This window comes from Podarcis vaucheri (genome assembly GCF_965113315.1).
Source record: "Podarcis vaucheri genome assembly, chromosome: 1".
Lineage (NCBI taxonomy): Eukaryota > Metazoa > Chordata > Lepidosauria > Squamata > Lacertidae > Podarcis > Podarcis vaucheri.
In genome coordinates this window covers 114,805,090-114,820,746 of record NC_138759.1, presented here as the reverse complement: position 1 = coordinate 114,820,746, position 15,657 = coordinate 114,805,090, and the positions used below count along the sequence as shown (strand labels likewise).

At 41.2% G+C, this 15,657-nt stretch overlaps 1 protein-coding gene across 1 annotated transcript in view; it reads left to right on the top strand.

The window, feature by feature from the left end:
* Positions 1–15,657, top strand: part of ZNF804A (zinc finger protein 804A) — a 197,667-nt gene that overhangs the window by 148,052 nt on the left and 33,958 nt on the right. The window contains exon 2 of the mRNA XM_082200772.1: positions 2,920–3,063. Coding sequence (XP_082056898.1) covers positions 2,920–3,063 — 144 coding nt within the window. The remainder of the gene's footprint in view (positions 1–2,919; positions 3,064–15,657) is intronic.

Below are 15,657 nucleotides of genomic sequence, written 5' to 3'. Positions count from 1 at the left end.
CCCAATTTTATTCATCCATAAGCCAAATATGCTTAGTAAATAATAATAATGTGTTTTGCGAAATCCTGGTCACATTCTGTGAAATGATAAGAGCGAGGAAAGGTCTGCAAGAGCTCGTTGATATCATCTGGTATTTGCACGCTCATATGCAATAATATTATCCCTTTGATTTAGCTCTTCCGTTTTAAAGTACCAGAAGAGCATCATAAATAATAAATAATAACCATATCTCCATGCAATACTGCTTGCCTAACATTTAAAAACTTAATCAAGCGATTTTATGGGACTCCTTTTTCCCTTTTTAAAAAAAGTCATTTTGCAGTAGCAAATACTTAACTCATGTAGAACACACAGAAGACTGTAGTAAAGCAGCCATTCCATCACAAGCATGGCAGGATTTAGTGGCAACTTAAAATGATCAGACTGGTTTTTCCATTGACATACATCAGTTTCAGGTTTTGCTTCAGGACAATTTTCCAGCTGCACAGTTATGGTGTGCATTTAGGGGTGTGTGTGTCTGTGTGTGTATGTATGCAGTTGCCTGTGAAGAAAATGGGGAATTTATTACATAACACATTGCAGAAGGCAGCAATCACTGTTTGTGGGAGATGGCAATGTTCAACACTGAAAATAAGTATTTAGGAACAGATGAAATTATCACCTACTAGGCCAGTTTTTGTCCATGGAGCCCATTCTTGTCTTCTCTGTCTAGTAGCAGCTCTCTTGGAACTCAGGTCAAGGTCCTTCCATCCTGTCTGATGGATGGAAGAGGTTTCAAGAAGAGGTTCCAGGGGCTGAATCTGGGACTTCCTGCATGCAGAGCCATAACCCCTCCTACACTTTATGCCAGAAGGAAGACAGAAACAGCCACTCGTCACTGAGAAATATGGAGAACGGTTTCTAGGGATTTCAACAGTCTTATCAAAATGCTTTAGCTTTCCTGTGTAGCTCCTCGCATCTCACTCCTGAGATGCACTCTGAATTTCCATTTAGGCAAAATTGGCCAGAAGATACAGAAAGCCCCCCTAAGATGCACTGCTAGTCTTAAGGAATCCTCAACATCCCTCAGAGGTTTTGCTTGAGTAGGAATTCTCACATTTATTCAGGATTTAGACTAGCTATGCAAAGAGAGGGCTGTGAGGGTCCTTTGAGATGGGAAGAAAATGGGGACTTAGTAGATCGATACATAGTAGCCTGTCTAAGAACTGTCAATTGCCAGTAGGAAGGGTGGGGAATGTATTTGAAAGCCTGAAGAGCCACACTGCCCATCAGTATTGACAGCCTTGAGCTTGATGGACCAATGGTCTGTCTCAGTATAAGTCAGGTGCTGCTCAGCATTTTCATCCAATCAATGAGTGTATCGCCATTGCCTTGTTGTTGTTGTTTAGTCATTTAGTCGTGTCCGACTCTTCATGACCCCATGGACCAGAGCACGCCAGGCACTCCTGTCTTCCACTGCCTCCCGCAGTTTGGTCAAATTCATGTTAGTAGCTTCGAGAACACTGTCCAACCATCTCATCCTCTGTCATCCCCTTCTCCTTGTGCCCTCCATCTTTCCCAACATCAGGGTCTTTTCCAGGGAGTCTTCTCTTCTCATGAGGTGGCCAAAGTATTGGAGCCTCAGCTTCAGGATCTGTCCTTCCAGTGAGCACTCAGGGCTGATTTCCTTAAGAATGGATAGGTTTGATCTTCTTGCAGTCCATGGGACTCTCCAGAGTCTCCTCCAGCACCACAATTCAAAAGCATCAATTCTTCATCTCTAAAATTAGGAAAAGTTAAATGTGGCATGTAAAGGGAGAAAGCCAAGGAACACTTTATACCATGGGTAGGCAAACTAAGGCCCATGGGCCGGCTCCGGCCCAATCACCTTCTATAATCTGGCCCACAGACGGTCCAGGAATCAGTATGTTTTTACATGAATAGAATGTGTCCTTTTATTTAAAATACATCTCTGTGGGGCCTGCCTGGTGTTTTTACATGAGTAGAATGTGTGCTTTTATTTAAAATGCATCTCTGGGTTATTTGTGGGGCATAGGAATCTGTTCATTTCCCCCAAAAAATCTAGTCTGCCCCCCCCAAGGTCTGAGGGACAGTGGACTGGCCCCCTGCTGAAAAAGTTTGCTGACCCCTGCTTTATACTGTATATTCTACTGGGGCCACAGTAAGTGGCAGTCTTTCCTTCATCACTGGCTGATTCAACCCCAGCAAAAAACATGGCCTGTGCCAGGGAGGGGGGCACTTTTGACCCTCCAGATATCGTTGGATTCCAACTCCCATCAGCTGCAGCCAGCATGTCAGGGTTGAAGGGAGTTGTAGTTCACCGACAACAGATTGCCCATCCCCAAACTATAGCCATTTTTTAAAATAATAATTATTATTCAGTTGTAGCCTGAAAATAAATAATTATTCAGTTGTAGAATCATCCTCCTACATATTTATTCCCTTCCCCCTTTTTATTCCTAATATTCAAGCAGCGATTTGTTTATTACTGTTTACTGAAAACAGCCCTGTAACCAAATTAAATGACTGCCTTAATTTCCATATGTGTTCTGCTGAAATGTATTTATGCTCTGAAGGTTTTGACCACACTAATGTGTGTGTCGTCGTCGTCCCCCCACCACAGATAGAAATTAGCATTTACACAGCCGTAAGCAAGATAAATATTCATTTTATTTATTTCCTTTTCCATAAGATTAAAAGACATGTTTCCTTATCCCTAGAGGTAGCTGTCAGTTGGAAGTGCAAATTGGAGTGTGCAAAAATGTTATGCTCCTCTGCTGATAAAGCAAGTAAGAGCAAGTTTTTAGTTACAGGTTGACAAATTTGATTAACTTACCCAGTACAAAAAACCAACAAGCCATCCCTCATATTTGTAACGTTGGAATAACAACTAAGAATCCTTACTCTTCCTCTCTGCAGGATTATGCTGAAAAGGAGAATACAATCGCCAAGGCTCTGGAAGACCTTAAAGCCAACTTCTATTGTGAACTTTGTGATAAACAATACTATAAGCATCAAGAATTTGACAATCACATCAACTCCTATGACCACGCTCACAAACAGGTAGGTGCCTGCATTTTCATGACTGCCAAAATGATGTAAATAGCAAAGTTATTTTTTCCACTGCTGTTTTGTGCCTGAAACCCTAGTTGAAAATGAAAGACCTATGGTTAGAACAAGTGCACATCATTTTGAAAAAGAGGGTACTAACAGACTGTCACTATTTGGGGTTGGATTCTATCGCATACCAGCAAATTCAGGCTGCAGAATTATAGGACGCATTTGCACCATATATTTAAAGCACTGTGGCACCACCTTCAACAGTCTTGGCTTCCCACAAGGAATCCTGGGAAGTGTCATTTGTTAAAGGTGCTGAGAGTGGTAAACAGAGACCCCTTCAATTCCGCTTTGCAAGGAACTCTGGGAATTGTAGCCATGTGAGGGGAATAGGGGTCTCTTGACAACTCTCAGTACCCTTAACAAACTACAGGTCTCCAGATTTGCGCGGGGGAGTCATGACTGTTTAAAGTGGTTTAATAGTGTTTTATATGTATTGTGCGGATGTGACCATAGAGTCTTGATCAACAAGCCCGCTTTTTGAAAAAGATCTGACTTTTTGAGATAAGGAAAGTGACAGAAAAATTCATTGGAAAGTGTGGGACAACACCTTTTGACGTCACCTAATCACTTGTTGGTGTTCTGCTGATTTATTATATTTTCTTGTGTTTGGCTACTATCTTATATTTGCCTACCTGGAGGTCAGCCCCTTTGAAATCAGCCAGACTTATCTTTGAGTAAACATGTACACAACTGCACTGTTTTTTTTCTATATTATTAGGCACTTTAAAATGTTGCTAAAAGTTGGGATGGAAATCGTAAAATTAATTACCGTAATTAAAATTTATTTCTCTATTATAAAACTTTCCAGTACTGGCATCTTTGAGATTCTGAAGGATGTGTGAAAACTCACAATTTAATAAACAAGCATGACTACTAATGGTACCTTCTTTAATATTTTATTCCCTGTTTCTGATGCACCAGAACCAAAATAGCTTCAGAAGATTAGCAAGGGTTTCTTTCACTCTCAGCCCCATCAATTAAAATTTGCCTTCACTGATTAATATTGGACTCCTAACCAATTAATCAACTAAAGCGTTAATGGATTAATCTGCTGATTAAAGCTTGCAAGGCTCCATATGAGTGATTACATCCTCGGTCCTCTCCTGATTTGATTTCTTATCAATTACATCCACAGTAATTGCGGATGGCCTGAATGTACATGCTTGCCTTGTATAGACAGCTGTTGTCATGTTGACCCCAAGATCGGAGAATATAAGACATATAAAATAGTTAAGGTATTCTTTTTTTAGATGTTTGTGTCTTATTTGTATGCAAGCTTTCAAGTTGTGCAATGACAAAACCAGGCAAATAAGAAGGTGACTTGAGAGTTTGTGAGGTGTGAGACACCCTAAATTCCTGGATCCAATAAAAGTTAGAAATTAATCAAGGTTTGGAGAGTTAAACTATGCCAAACACTGAACCCCTGAATTAAGTTTATGTTAACAAACCAGGCCAGTCTAGTGATTGCTAGTTGAGTGTGGGTTATTAGGGGGACAAAGACTGGTGATGAGTAATGAGTCATCAGGACACTCAGTGCCAGACAGCAATGGTAGGGATGGAGCCCTTCTTCTAAGTGGGTTTAGGGGTTTATGATTTCAGTTTGGGTGATGTAGCCTGGGGGGGGGAATCCTTTTCAGTCTGTTAGTGGCAACAAGGAAGAAGAAATGGGGGTCAGGGGCACCATGTGATAGCTGACTGTGATAACCTAAAGAGACAGAGAGCATGGCTGATTTCTCTGTTCTGAGACCCAAGTCTGCTGTGCCTATGGGAGAAGCAAGAGACCCTATTGGAATCTGAATGCTCTGAACTTTCTCAATTCTAGATTCAGGCTGTAAATATGCATTAAAAAACCATATATAATAAAGACACCACAGTCCCCGCTGTGCCTCATTGTTCCAAAAGAAAACATGAACCCTGATAAGCATGCCCGGTACCCTTGGAATCTCACACCCCTCACAGATTGTGGTGGCACATGACAATACAGTAGTACCTTGAGTTATATATGCTTCAGGTTACATATGCTTCAGGTTACAGACTCCGCTAACTCAGAAATAGTGCTTCAGGTTAAGAACTTTGCTTCAGGATAAGAACAGAAATCATGCTCCGGCGGTGCAGCAGCAGCAGGAGGCCCCATTAGCTAAAGTGGTGCTTCAGGTTAAGAACATTTTCAGGTTAAGAATGGACCTCTAGAACGAATTAAGTACTTAACCCGAGGTACCACTGTACACTAAAATTGGTTTCTTCCAATTGCTACAGGATGCAATTCTAAGGACACTTACCTGGGAATTCTGAGTGCACATACTTAAATGTTTTGGGTTGGGGGTTTTTTAAGTCTAGCTCATAATAATGTTTGACACATTGTCCTCTAATGGGATCACAAGATCTGAGCTGAGAGTTCAAACTCATGACACTTCAGCTGAAAACTGAGGGTGGTGAATAGTGTACGGTTAAACCTCTTTTGGATGGGACTGCATTTTCCCTAAAGCAGGAGTGGAGTACCTGTGACACTTCCATTGTTCCTGGACTACAAATCCCATCATACCCAAACAGTAGCCATGCAGGCTAGAGGGCTACATGTGTCTGAAGGATCAGGTCCACAATTTGGACGTCTTTACTTTACAAGAAAAATAAGAAGCTGTGCTTTCAAACAGCAAGTGCTCTCCCTGTAAAATATGGCAACTTTTGCTCATACACCCCCAGTTCACCATAATGCCCCCCCTATTTTTACTGCATGTGAATGGGTCAATAAAGCGGGAGGGGGATTTTCATCCTATTTAATTTCCTCCAGTACTGTTTTTGTATTCCAGTGAAAATGTCTTTTGACCTAACACTATTTTTTTCTCTGTGTTCTTTCCCCCCTTCTCCATTTTTTAATTTGAAGCAGAAGTAAACATGAATCTGTTAGCACACAAATTTATCTCTCAGCCCTTAAGTGGTTTATGATTCACACAGAAGTGTGGAGAACTGAACATCTTGCTGGAGACAGATAAACAGGATATTTAAGGGAGGGAAAACGACTATACCTTATTTCACCTGTTAGCATCCTGTATAAATATTTGACAAAATGGAATAAATAGCAAGAAACTAAGGGGCTTGGATTAAATAAAACCTGACTGTGAGCAGAAGGAGAAAATGTTTCTTCCAGATCTTCCAGAGGTCTTAGTGGGATATTTCTTATAGTTTGGCACTGGAATGTCCCAGAGGTTGCATTACAAGTTTTTAAAAAATGTGAATAAGGAAGACATAGGTTATAACATTTAACTTAGATAGCCGATGTGCTGCCCTCCAGGTATCACAGACTACAACTACTATCTAAGCATGGCTAGTAGCCAGCGATGATGGGAGTTTTAGTTCAACAGCATCTGTATAGCACCACATGGACTACCTCAGCCTATAAACTGGTGTGTTATAAAAGCATCTTGAGAGACAACAGCTCATGCAAAGCAAAGAACTTCTTTGTAATTTTGACCGCAATCATCTTTCTTCAAGCAGCAGAGCATCTTTGCATGCTAGAAGCCCATTATTTCAAGCTGGGCGTGTGATGCAGTCATAAATAAAGATTGCAATTTAAAAAAATCAGAGGAGCAAGAGTGGCATGAGCAGCTAAATTTGACTGGACACACCCACCTCAATGGCGAAGAACTTGCAGCCTAGAGGAAGAGCACCAGCATGTTGTATTTTGGCTCAAAATGGGTGCTGATGCAGTGTTGAAATTGCAGTGTTGAAATTGGCGAGCAAAATGCTTCTGTGTGGAAATTTCTGGATGCTAAATATGGCTGGTGGGGCACAAATTGTGGAGGCCTGGCTTGTTTGTGGAGGCTTTTCTTAGCAATAACATTATTGTTGTGGTTTCCTCACTTCTGCTGATATTATACTTTTCAAAAATGTGGGCAAGCAGTTTTTTTTTATTCTACTTACATCATTTGAACTGTTGGGTATTCTGTCTCTTTGTAACAGTAGTTCTTTCTTATATCAGTTCTTAAATACCGTATTTTTTGCTCTATAAGACTCACTTTTTCCCCTCCTAAAAAGTAAGGGGAAATGTGTGTGCGTCTTATGGAGCGAATGCAGGCTGCGCAGCTATCACAGAAGCCAGAACAGCAAGAGGGATTGCTGCTTTCACTGCGCAGCGATCCCTCTTGCTATTCTGGCTTCTGAGATTCAGATATTTTTTTTTCTTGTTTTCCTGCTCCAAAAACTAGGTGCGTCTTGTGGTCTGGTGCGTCTTATGGAGTGAAAAATACGGTAACTTTTGTGTCACGGGAATCTGCCACTGTGACAGTTTTGGAAGTGCAGCTTTTTTTAGATTACCAAACCTCAAAGGGATAGTTGGCTCATTGTCCTTCCTTCCTTCCTTCCTACCTTCCTTTCCTAGTACATCCACCACTGTCCTTATCAGACATGTTTAGTGAACTGTTGTGGGATGACTCTTCACCACCAATCAATAAAACTTTGGGTGGGGGTTGAGGAATATTATTTGAAATGCTATTTGGATTTTGTGGCCGGTAAAAAATATCTTATTTCCCTAGGCCTTTTAATCTCTTCTTTCTATATATTTTGTGGAGTTTTTTTTAAAAAAAAATGGGTGATGCTTTTTTGTATGTTTTCTTAAATTACTACATGCATTTTTAATCTGTTTGAAACTGCCCCAAGAACATGTCTTTAGGATGTGGCATCTAAATCCTTCAAATAAATAAAATTAAAAAATCAATTCTGGACTTAAATGGAAGAACGGATTCATCACCTCTATACCTTTTGGGGGAGTTTTGGAACTAAGAGTCTTCTGGACATCTCTGGTACCAGCTTTCCCCCTGTTATCATGACCTTAGTTCTTAGAAGTTAATTGGCATCATTCTGCTATTGATTGCTCTTCCTAAATGGCATCTCATTATTTCAAACAATTAGTTGCAACAGTCAGTTAGTAAAGGCTGCCCCATCTTCGTCAGAAAATTGCTGGCTAACACCAGAGCTCATCAATGTGGAGCATTCCAAACACCTAGGGAAGTACGGAGTATTATTGTTAAACCTGTTAGCAAATCAAGATATCTCTCCTTTTATGTCTCTTTTGTCCTCGTACGCAGTGAGGCAGCTAATTTGATGACATTTGGGAACTCCTTGACAAAAAGTTTGCTGTCATCTCTTGAAACTTAGCTCAGTTTCTCTTGTTTCACAAGACCACATCAGTGGAAAAGCTTCTCCCTAATCAGAATGGGCATATATGAGGAACTAATTGTGTTGTTGATACTATGGAAATAACTTTTCTTGCATGCAATATCAGACAGTGGTTTCCCTCCTCATCTTTCTCTGCTCACTGTTACTCCACGGAAAACAGGTTCTTCTGGTTTTCTTTGGATAGAAATGACCAGGATCTTTGCAAAAAGCTTGTTGTTATCATTTGCCTCTGCATTATAAATTAATTTTAGAAGGATGTTGTGCAATTCCAATGCTCAATCAATAATACAATATGTAGGCAACTGGCACCATTTCTGATGGGTAGGCAACATTCTAATCAGCCAACATGCTATCTAACTAAGACACTTTGGCAAAATCCATCTACTAAGTCTCCTCAAGTTTTGTTTAAGCCTTATAACACAGTCCATCCCATTTCCCCAAAGCAGTTGCTACTCATGACATTTTCTGAAGCCCCGACAGAAGCATAATTAAGTAACTTTTTTTTTTGTATGAGATAATTTTCTGTCTCTCACAGGTAAAACATCAGATTACAAACAATAAAAATACCTTGCTTATAAAATATCTAACTCCCCCTTTAAAGTTGATTCCTATCCTTCCATGGCTATTTTGCAATGCTATTATACAAATCTATGATGGTGCTCCACTTTTGGAATACTGTGTGAAGTACTGGTTAACTCATCTAACAAATGAATATTGTAGATCTGGAAAAGGTTCAGAAAAGGGCAACCAAAATGATTAAAGGGATGGAGTTAGTCTCCTACATGGAAAGGTTATGGTGTTTGTTCACCATGTTTCTAAATTTAAAAGCTCGAAGGGGACAAAATAAAAGTACATAAGATTGTGCATGCTTGGAGAAAGTGGGTAGAGAAATGTTTTTCTCCCTTTCTCATATTACCAGAATCCAGAGCTATCCAATGGAGCCAAAAGTTAGTATCAGGACATGCAAAGGAAAGTGCTTCTTGACATAGGGCACAAACCAAGGAATGCCCTCCTGCAAGTTGTGGTGGTTGGCTTAAAAAGAGAATTTGACAAATACTTGGAGATTAAGACTATCAACAACTACTAGCTACAGTGGTTATGTTTGACCTCCACTGTCTGAAAGCCAGTGGCTGCTAATCGCAAGGTGGGAATGTCTTGTTGTACCCAGTTACAGATAGGTAGCCGTGTTGGTCTGCCATAGTCAAAATAAAAAAAATCCTTCCAGTAGCACCTTAAAGACCAACTAAGTTAGTTCTTGGTATGAGCTTTCGTGTGCATGCACACTTCTTCAGATACACTAGTGTGCATGCACATGAAAGCTCATACCAAGAACTAACTTAGTTGGTCTTTAAGGTGCTACTGGAAGGAATTTTTGTATTTTGTTGTACCCAGGTGCTGCTTGTGGGCTTCCTCTAGGCATCTGGTTGGTTGTGTTAAAACAAGATGCTGGACTAGAGGGGTCTTTGGCCTGCTGTAGCCAGACTCTTCTTACAATGGTCTGAAAGCCTAGACAATAAATATCCTCAAGTCCTACTGTTTTTACTGTCCATTTTAAATGCAGTACTGTTTGTTTCGTGGTTTTGTTTCAACACAGCATTGTCAGCATTAATTGCCGAAATTATAATCATGCAACCTGCTGTCATTTTCTGCCTGTTTATTACCTACATAAATCGTGCCAATCACGAGGGGGAGGGATAGAGCTGCGTTAAGAGGCTTCTTTAGCTTTCCTTCCCACACCGTCTTAAAGCTGCTGACATTTGCATTCCCTTGAGTAAGGTAAGATTGCCAAAGCAACAGGACAGCGCTAGACCTTGAAGAAGGTGAAGAAACAGAAATTCCACTTAACTTACAACTCTGCTGAAATCCAGAAAATGTGACTAGAACACTAAGTCTGAAAGGAAATCCATGATAATGGTGGTGAAGACACAGTAATTGTTGAGACAGTGGACTGGAGGAGGCATTTTTTAAAACAAATCGGCTGCACAGGAGTAAATGAGATTGAACTGAATTATAGCTCTTGAGAGACAGGATTTGGAGCTCATGGGAAAGCCTTTGATGTTATTCAGTGACACCGTATGACATCATACACTGGAAAAGAAAAGAAAGCAATTGAGGACAGCAACTTCCAGCAGGCAGGCAAAATCAAAGAATGGTCCCATCTGCACATTGGTCCAGGAAGTTTGGATTAGATGAGTCAACTCCCCATATCCTTTCCTAATACATAAGGAAGAATGCGACATCATGATGTAATGCCACTTCGTTGGTTAATGGGTCATAAATTTCAAACAGAATGTCATTTGACTACCTTAGGTAGCTGAAGCAGCAAAGGTTGGTGGGGGGTGTTTTTTCCTAATAAGAAAGAAAGAAAGAAAGAAAGAAAGAAAGAAAGAAAGAAAGAAAGAAAGAAAATAGAAGAACCCTCAGCCACCTCATCTTTTAATGTCAGCCCACTCACTCAGATCCAAAAGTTTTTCAGTGCTTTTCCACAAGATTAATCCAATCACCAGTGGTAATTTTGTTCCACTCACCACCATCACCAGTACCAAAACATGCAGACCTGAATACTTTGGCCCAATGCAACTTTGATCTGTCAGCTGGAATTGCTGCAGAAGTGCAGGGAGGTAATGCATTGATTTTGTTTCACCTCTGAAATTTCAGCTCCAACGTACTGCAAGAAGCCTGTGCTTTTGCGAAGAGACAGTTATCAATTGTGACCCTGAATTAGAGCAGGTGGATCAATATTTCAAAAAGCAAGGGACTCTTAGAGGTGTGGTATCTCAAATAAGAGACATCCATTATCTTCCCTGGAAGGGGAACAAGTGGAAATAAGGGGCATCCATTACGTTGCAAGTGACTGGAGTAAAAGGATGCCCTCTTGGGGGCTCTGTTGTGCATCACTGCCTTTTTCAGCATCAGTGTTTTATTGCAGAATATCTAAATCCAGGTGCTCTGTTGAATATATGGTTTTATTCTTATGAGAAGAAACACATAGATATATTTAGTTACATATATTTTTCCATCAAGGATATGTGATGTGAGCCCAGGAGCAAGTTCTTCACCAGACACACAGCCCAAGATTAGATGCTTGGTCCTGAAATGCACCAATAAAGATACTTTGGCTCAGAGGCATTCAGGTTGTTCTGTGTTCCTGATTAATCATTCAAGTCTCTCGTGGGGATTTGGGGGATCTCACAGCACAATGGTTCACGACTGTGGGTGATCCTCTAATGGTGAGTCCTGTCAGTGTATGGATTTCTGCTTGCAGAATGGGACTTCCCCTCTCTCCTTCCCCCACGTGTACTCCACACACTCTCCAAATCTACTCCAGAGGGTTGGGGAAAACCTCTATGACAGATTTGGGATGACATGGGTAGATGACATGGGGACATTCTGTTGCACAAGCAGAAACTTCTGCTGACAGAACATTCTTCTTAGTGCTGTATTGGATTCTCTCCTTTTTCTTTCAGCCATTCTATCCTGGACCTATGTTTTTAAACATTGCTATTTGGGTATTATTTTACAGAGTAGCTTCATTGGTCTCTTTGAGTATTGTGAAACCTACATTCATTTATTATTTCTTTCCCAGCCACCCATCCTCCTTCTGAGGAGCACAACGATAAGGTAGATCCCTCAGTCTGCATTCCCCACACCCTCATAAAAATATTGTGAGATAGTTTATGTTGAGATACAGTGGCAGGCCCAAACATTTAGGTACCTTCTTAAATGAGTGGAACTTGACATTGGGTCTCGTCGATCTTCCTGGTCCGTCTCAAGGTGAACGTCCTGAAACAGTTTAGTGGTGAAGGGAGCATTCACCCAACTGATGTGCCAAGACTGGCTAGTGTGAGGGCATGGAGAAAGGTCCTCTCTTGGGCAATGGCAAGCCATGTGTTCCTCAGAGGCTTGAGGAGTGTGGTTGCCATTAGCTTCCTCAACTCTTATACAGGGTCTTGTTTAGGTGAAGCAGAGGACAGGCTGTACCTAATTTGATCCATGTTGCCCAACAAGGATGACATCAGGATGTAAGGTTTCTGCTTAGAAGTGGTACCCACACTGCTAGGGGAGGCAGGCATTAGGGCTGGCAGGGAATTCTGCTCTAAGTGGACATGGGAGCAGAAATTTCTGCAGCTTGCATGTTGCTTTGAGGTCAGGAACGGAAATCAGGTAAACAGATATAATTAGTGTTCTTTGTAGCTGCTGTTTTTCATCCACAAAAGATATGTAAATAATGGCTTTCCCTTGTCTCATTTTTCTGATGTTTTCTTCGCATTGAAATAATGTAATTAATGACATACAGTGGTACTGCGGGTTAAGAACTTAATTCATTCTGGAGGTCTGTTTTTAACCTGAAACTGTTCTTAACCTGAGGTACCACTTTAGCTAATGGGGCCTCCTGCTGCCGCTGTGCCACCGGAGCACGATTTCTGTTCTCATCCTGAAGCAAAGTTCTTAACCCAAGGTACTATTTCTGGGTTAGCGGAGTCTGTAACCTGAAGCGTCTGTAACCAGAGGTACCACTGTAATGAATTGCATTTAATTCAGTGAGAGCTGACAAGGAGACAAATCATCTAGATTTATGTGGAAGCCAAAGTGCAGCAGAACAGAAACAGCTCTGATTGCGATGAATACATGTTGGAATGGAGATAACTGCCTTCTTACATCCCTAGAAGACATAGACCAGGTGATGCCTGTTGCAGTTGCATTATTAATAATGCATCCCACATACATTTGCCTCGTGTCTTTTGCCTTTGTCCCTCATGCTGAATAATCTGATTATGTTTTAGACACTATTATATTAGGATGACACAATCCCAAGGGCTGGGCCAGAGCACTAAGCATACGTTCTGTGCCTGCTGAGTTCTGATTGAAATTCACAAGGCTGCTTGAGGACCACAGCCATTACCAAGAATCTTCAAACTCCTTATCGAGAAAAATACAGCTTGGGGGTTGCAGCAGTGGGCTCTGAATTTTGATTCCTTTGGAATGTAGAAGCTTGAACTTTCTACTTACACTTCGGCCTGCGAGAAATCCTGTACGGAGTCCTGCAACCTCTTTGCACATGAATAATAGAAGCTGACATAGCTTCCTGCCTCTATTATCTTTGCCTTTCTTCTGCCTCTGTGTTACACCATCCCTTTGTTCTCTCAGCCTCAATTAGATCTGACCGGGCCTCCTAGGCACCTCTGCATTACAAATAATGAATAATAAATAATAATATTAATTCCAGGTCATTAATGATTAATGCTGCTACATTAAAATGCCCAGCGGCTGTGCAACGGCCAGCCTGAGTCATCTCTGAGCGTATGCTGCCAAACGGCTCTTCTGAAATGTTGGTATTGCAAATATAAGCCAGCACTGTCGACCGCTGCAATCCCACAGGATGTATTGACATGAGAAGCAGTGGAATGAAGGAAATTAGCCTGAACAGAATTTCCAGCTCCTATTTTAAAAGCGATTAGCTATTAGTCCTTCTTCTTGACTAATGCTTGGTGTTGCCTATGAATTACAATCAACATACTTGCAGCCCGATCAAGTGATTCAGCGCAGACACAGGAGCTTTCTACGTATACAAGCACTCCACTCCGTACATGCTTTCCCTCATTCACTTCAATGGATATGCGAACTCCAAATGCACAAAGGGACAACGGAGTAGGTGAATCTGTCCACACCAGATTAGGTGAATTCGTGAACCACTTGCAATTGTGGTTCAGGGAACATAAATAAGAGCAGACACTATACCAGGCTTCCTCAACCTCAGCCCTCCAGATGTTTTTGGCCTACAACTCCCATGATCCCTAGTTAGCAGGACCAGTGGTCATGGATGATGAGAATTGTAGTCTCAAAACATCTGGAGGGCCAAGGTTGAGGAAGCCTGCACTCTACACTTTGTGAGAATGCGTAAATCTCCCGTGGTGCTTTTCTCATCAACTGAAGGCCCTTGTTAGGATTTTCATTTCAAAAACAGAAGTACTCCCCCTTGCAGTTTTGGAGCTGGAAATACGATAGTAAAATTTGCTGAAGAATCAGAAGCAACAGCTATTGATTGATGCGTTGATTTGCAAGCATGTCTACCCCTCTCTTCAACTCTAATGGAGCAGCTAAAATCAAAAGCAGCAATTTAAAACAACAATCATTTCATTAAAACAATAAAGCAGCATCACAGAGCAATAGCAAGAATAGCAATGTTTTCTCTTTTTTCACCACTCCATGCAGCAGACTTTTTTCACGGTTGACATAAGTTTTCCATACATCGGCATGTTTTAAGCCAGGGTTAATCCTGAAGCTCACTTTCCCAGGGAGAGGGTAGTCAGGTCTAGAACATGTGACAAATATCATAACAACAAAGGGCCAGAAGATGAGCTCCATCCCCCTGCAAAGTCTTACTAAGCGTAGACTAATTTAAGTCAATGGACTTTGGTGGTTGTGGCCAGTGCTGCCTGTGAGTAAATGAAATGGATTTCTACTAGTGCAATGGGACTTTACCTCCTTCAACATCCTGTGCACCCTCAAAAACTGCTCCAGAGGGTTCTGTGACCCTCTCGAACCAATTTGTGGGTGTGGGCTTCAGGAGAGAGAAGAGGAAGGCCAAGTGCCATTGTAGAACTGGAAGCTCACTCATACAACTTTAGATTCCACCCACTGATTTCAGTGGGTCTACTCTGAATATGCCTTAGATACAACCCTTTTTTATACTGTGTGTTTTAGCCAAGTCTCATTCCTAAAGCAGTATGTAGTTAATATCCATTATAAGGTGCAATATTGTAGAGACGTGGAAGTGTTTATGATCACTGGTTGTTGACGTCCCAGTTTCTTCTTCTTCTTCTTCCATTCATACAAAGGGGTAGAAAGACCTGCAGAAAGGCTCTGGGGCTGACTGAGAACTTGCAAGCCCAGAGAAGAAGCTTTCCATTTGTGGGTCATACCATTCTCTTGATTATCTTGCTTATGATTTTTTCTCTCTTCCAATTCTGCCTCCATGATTCAACAAGCTTCCTTGCAAATCACAGCTGGAATTTGATGTGCCACAGGAATGTGATTAGACTTTCACTTGAAGTGAAAGTGTGGGCCAATTTAGAGTCTAATTTGTGTTCCCAAAATCTATCCATGGAGTTTTGAGGGAGGCTGAATGAGTTCTGATAAGACTAGCAGAAGTTGCCTGTGATTTATTTGGACCTCTCTTGAGTGCCACTGAATTCCGTGTAAGGCAAAATTGGAGTCGTAAGCCTGACAGATCCTGCCTGGGCAAAACAACTTAAGATCTAAGGGGAAGTCAGAAGAATTTCAACCGTCATGTGATCCTTGGATGAAGGGTGGTATGGAAATTTATTAAATAATAATAATAAGAAGTCTAACAACATTTATCAA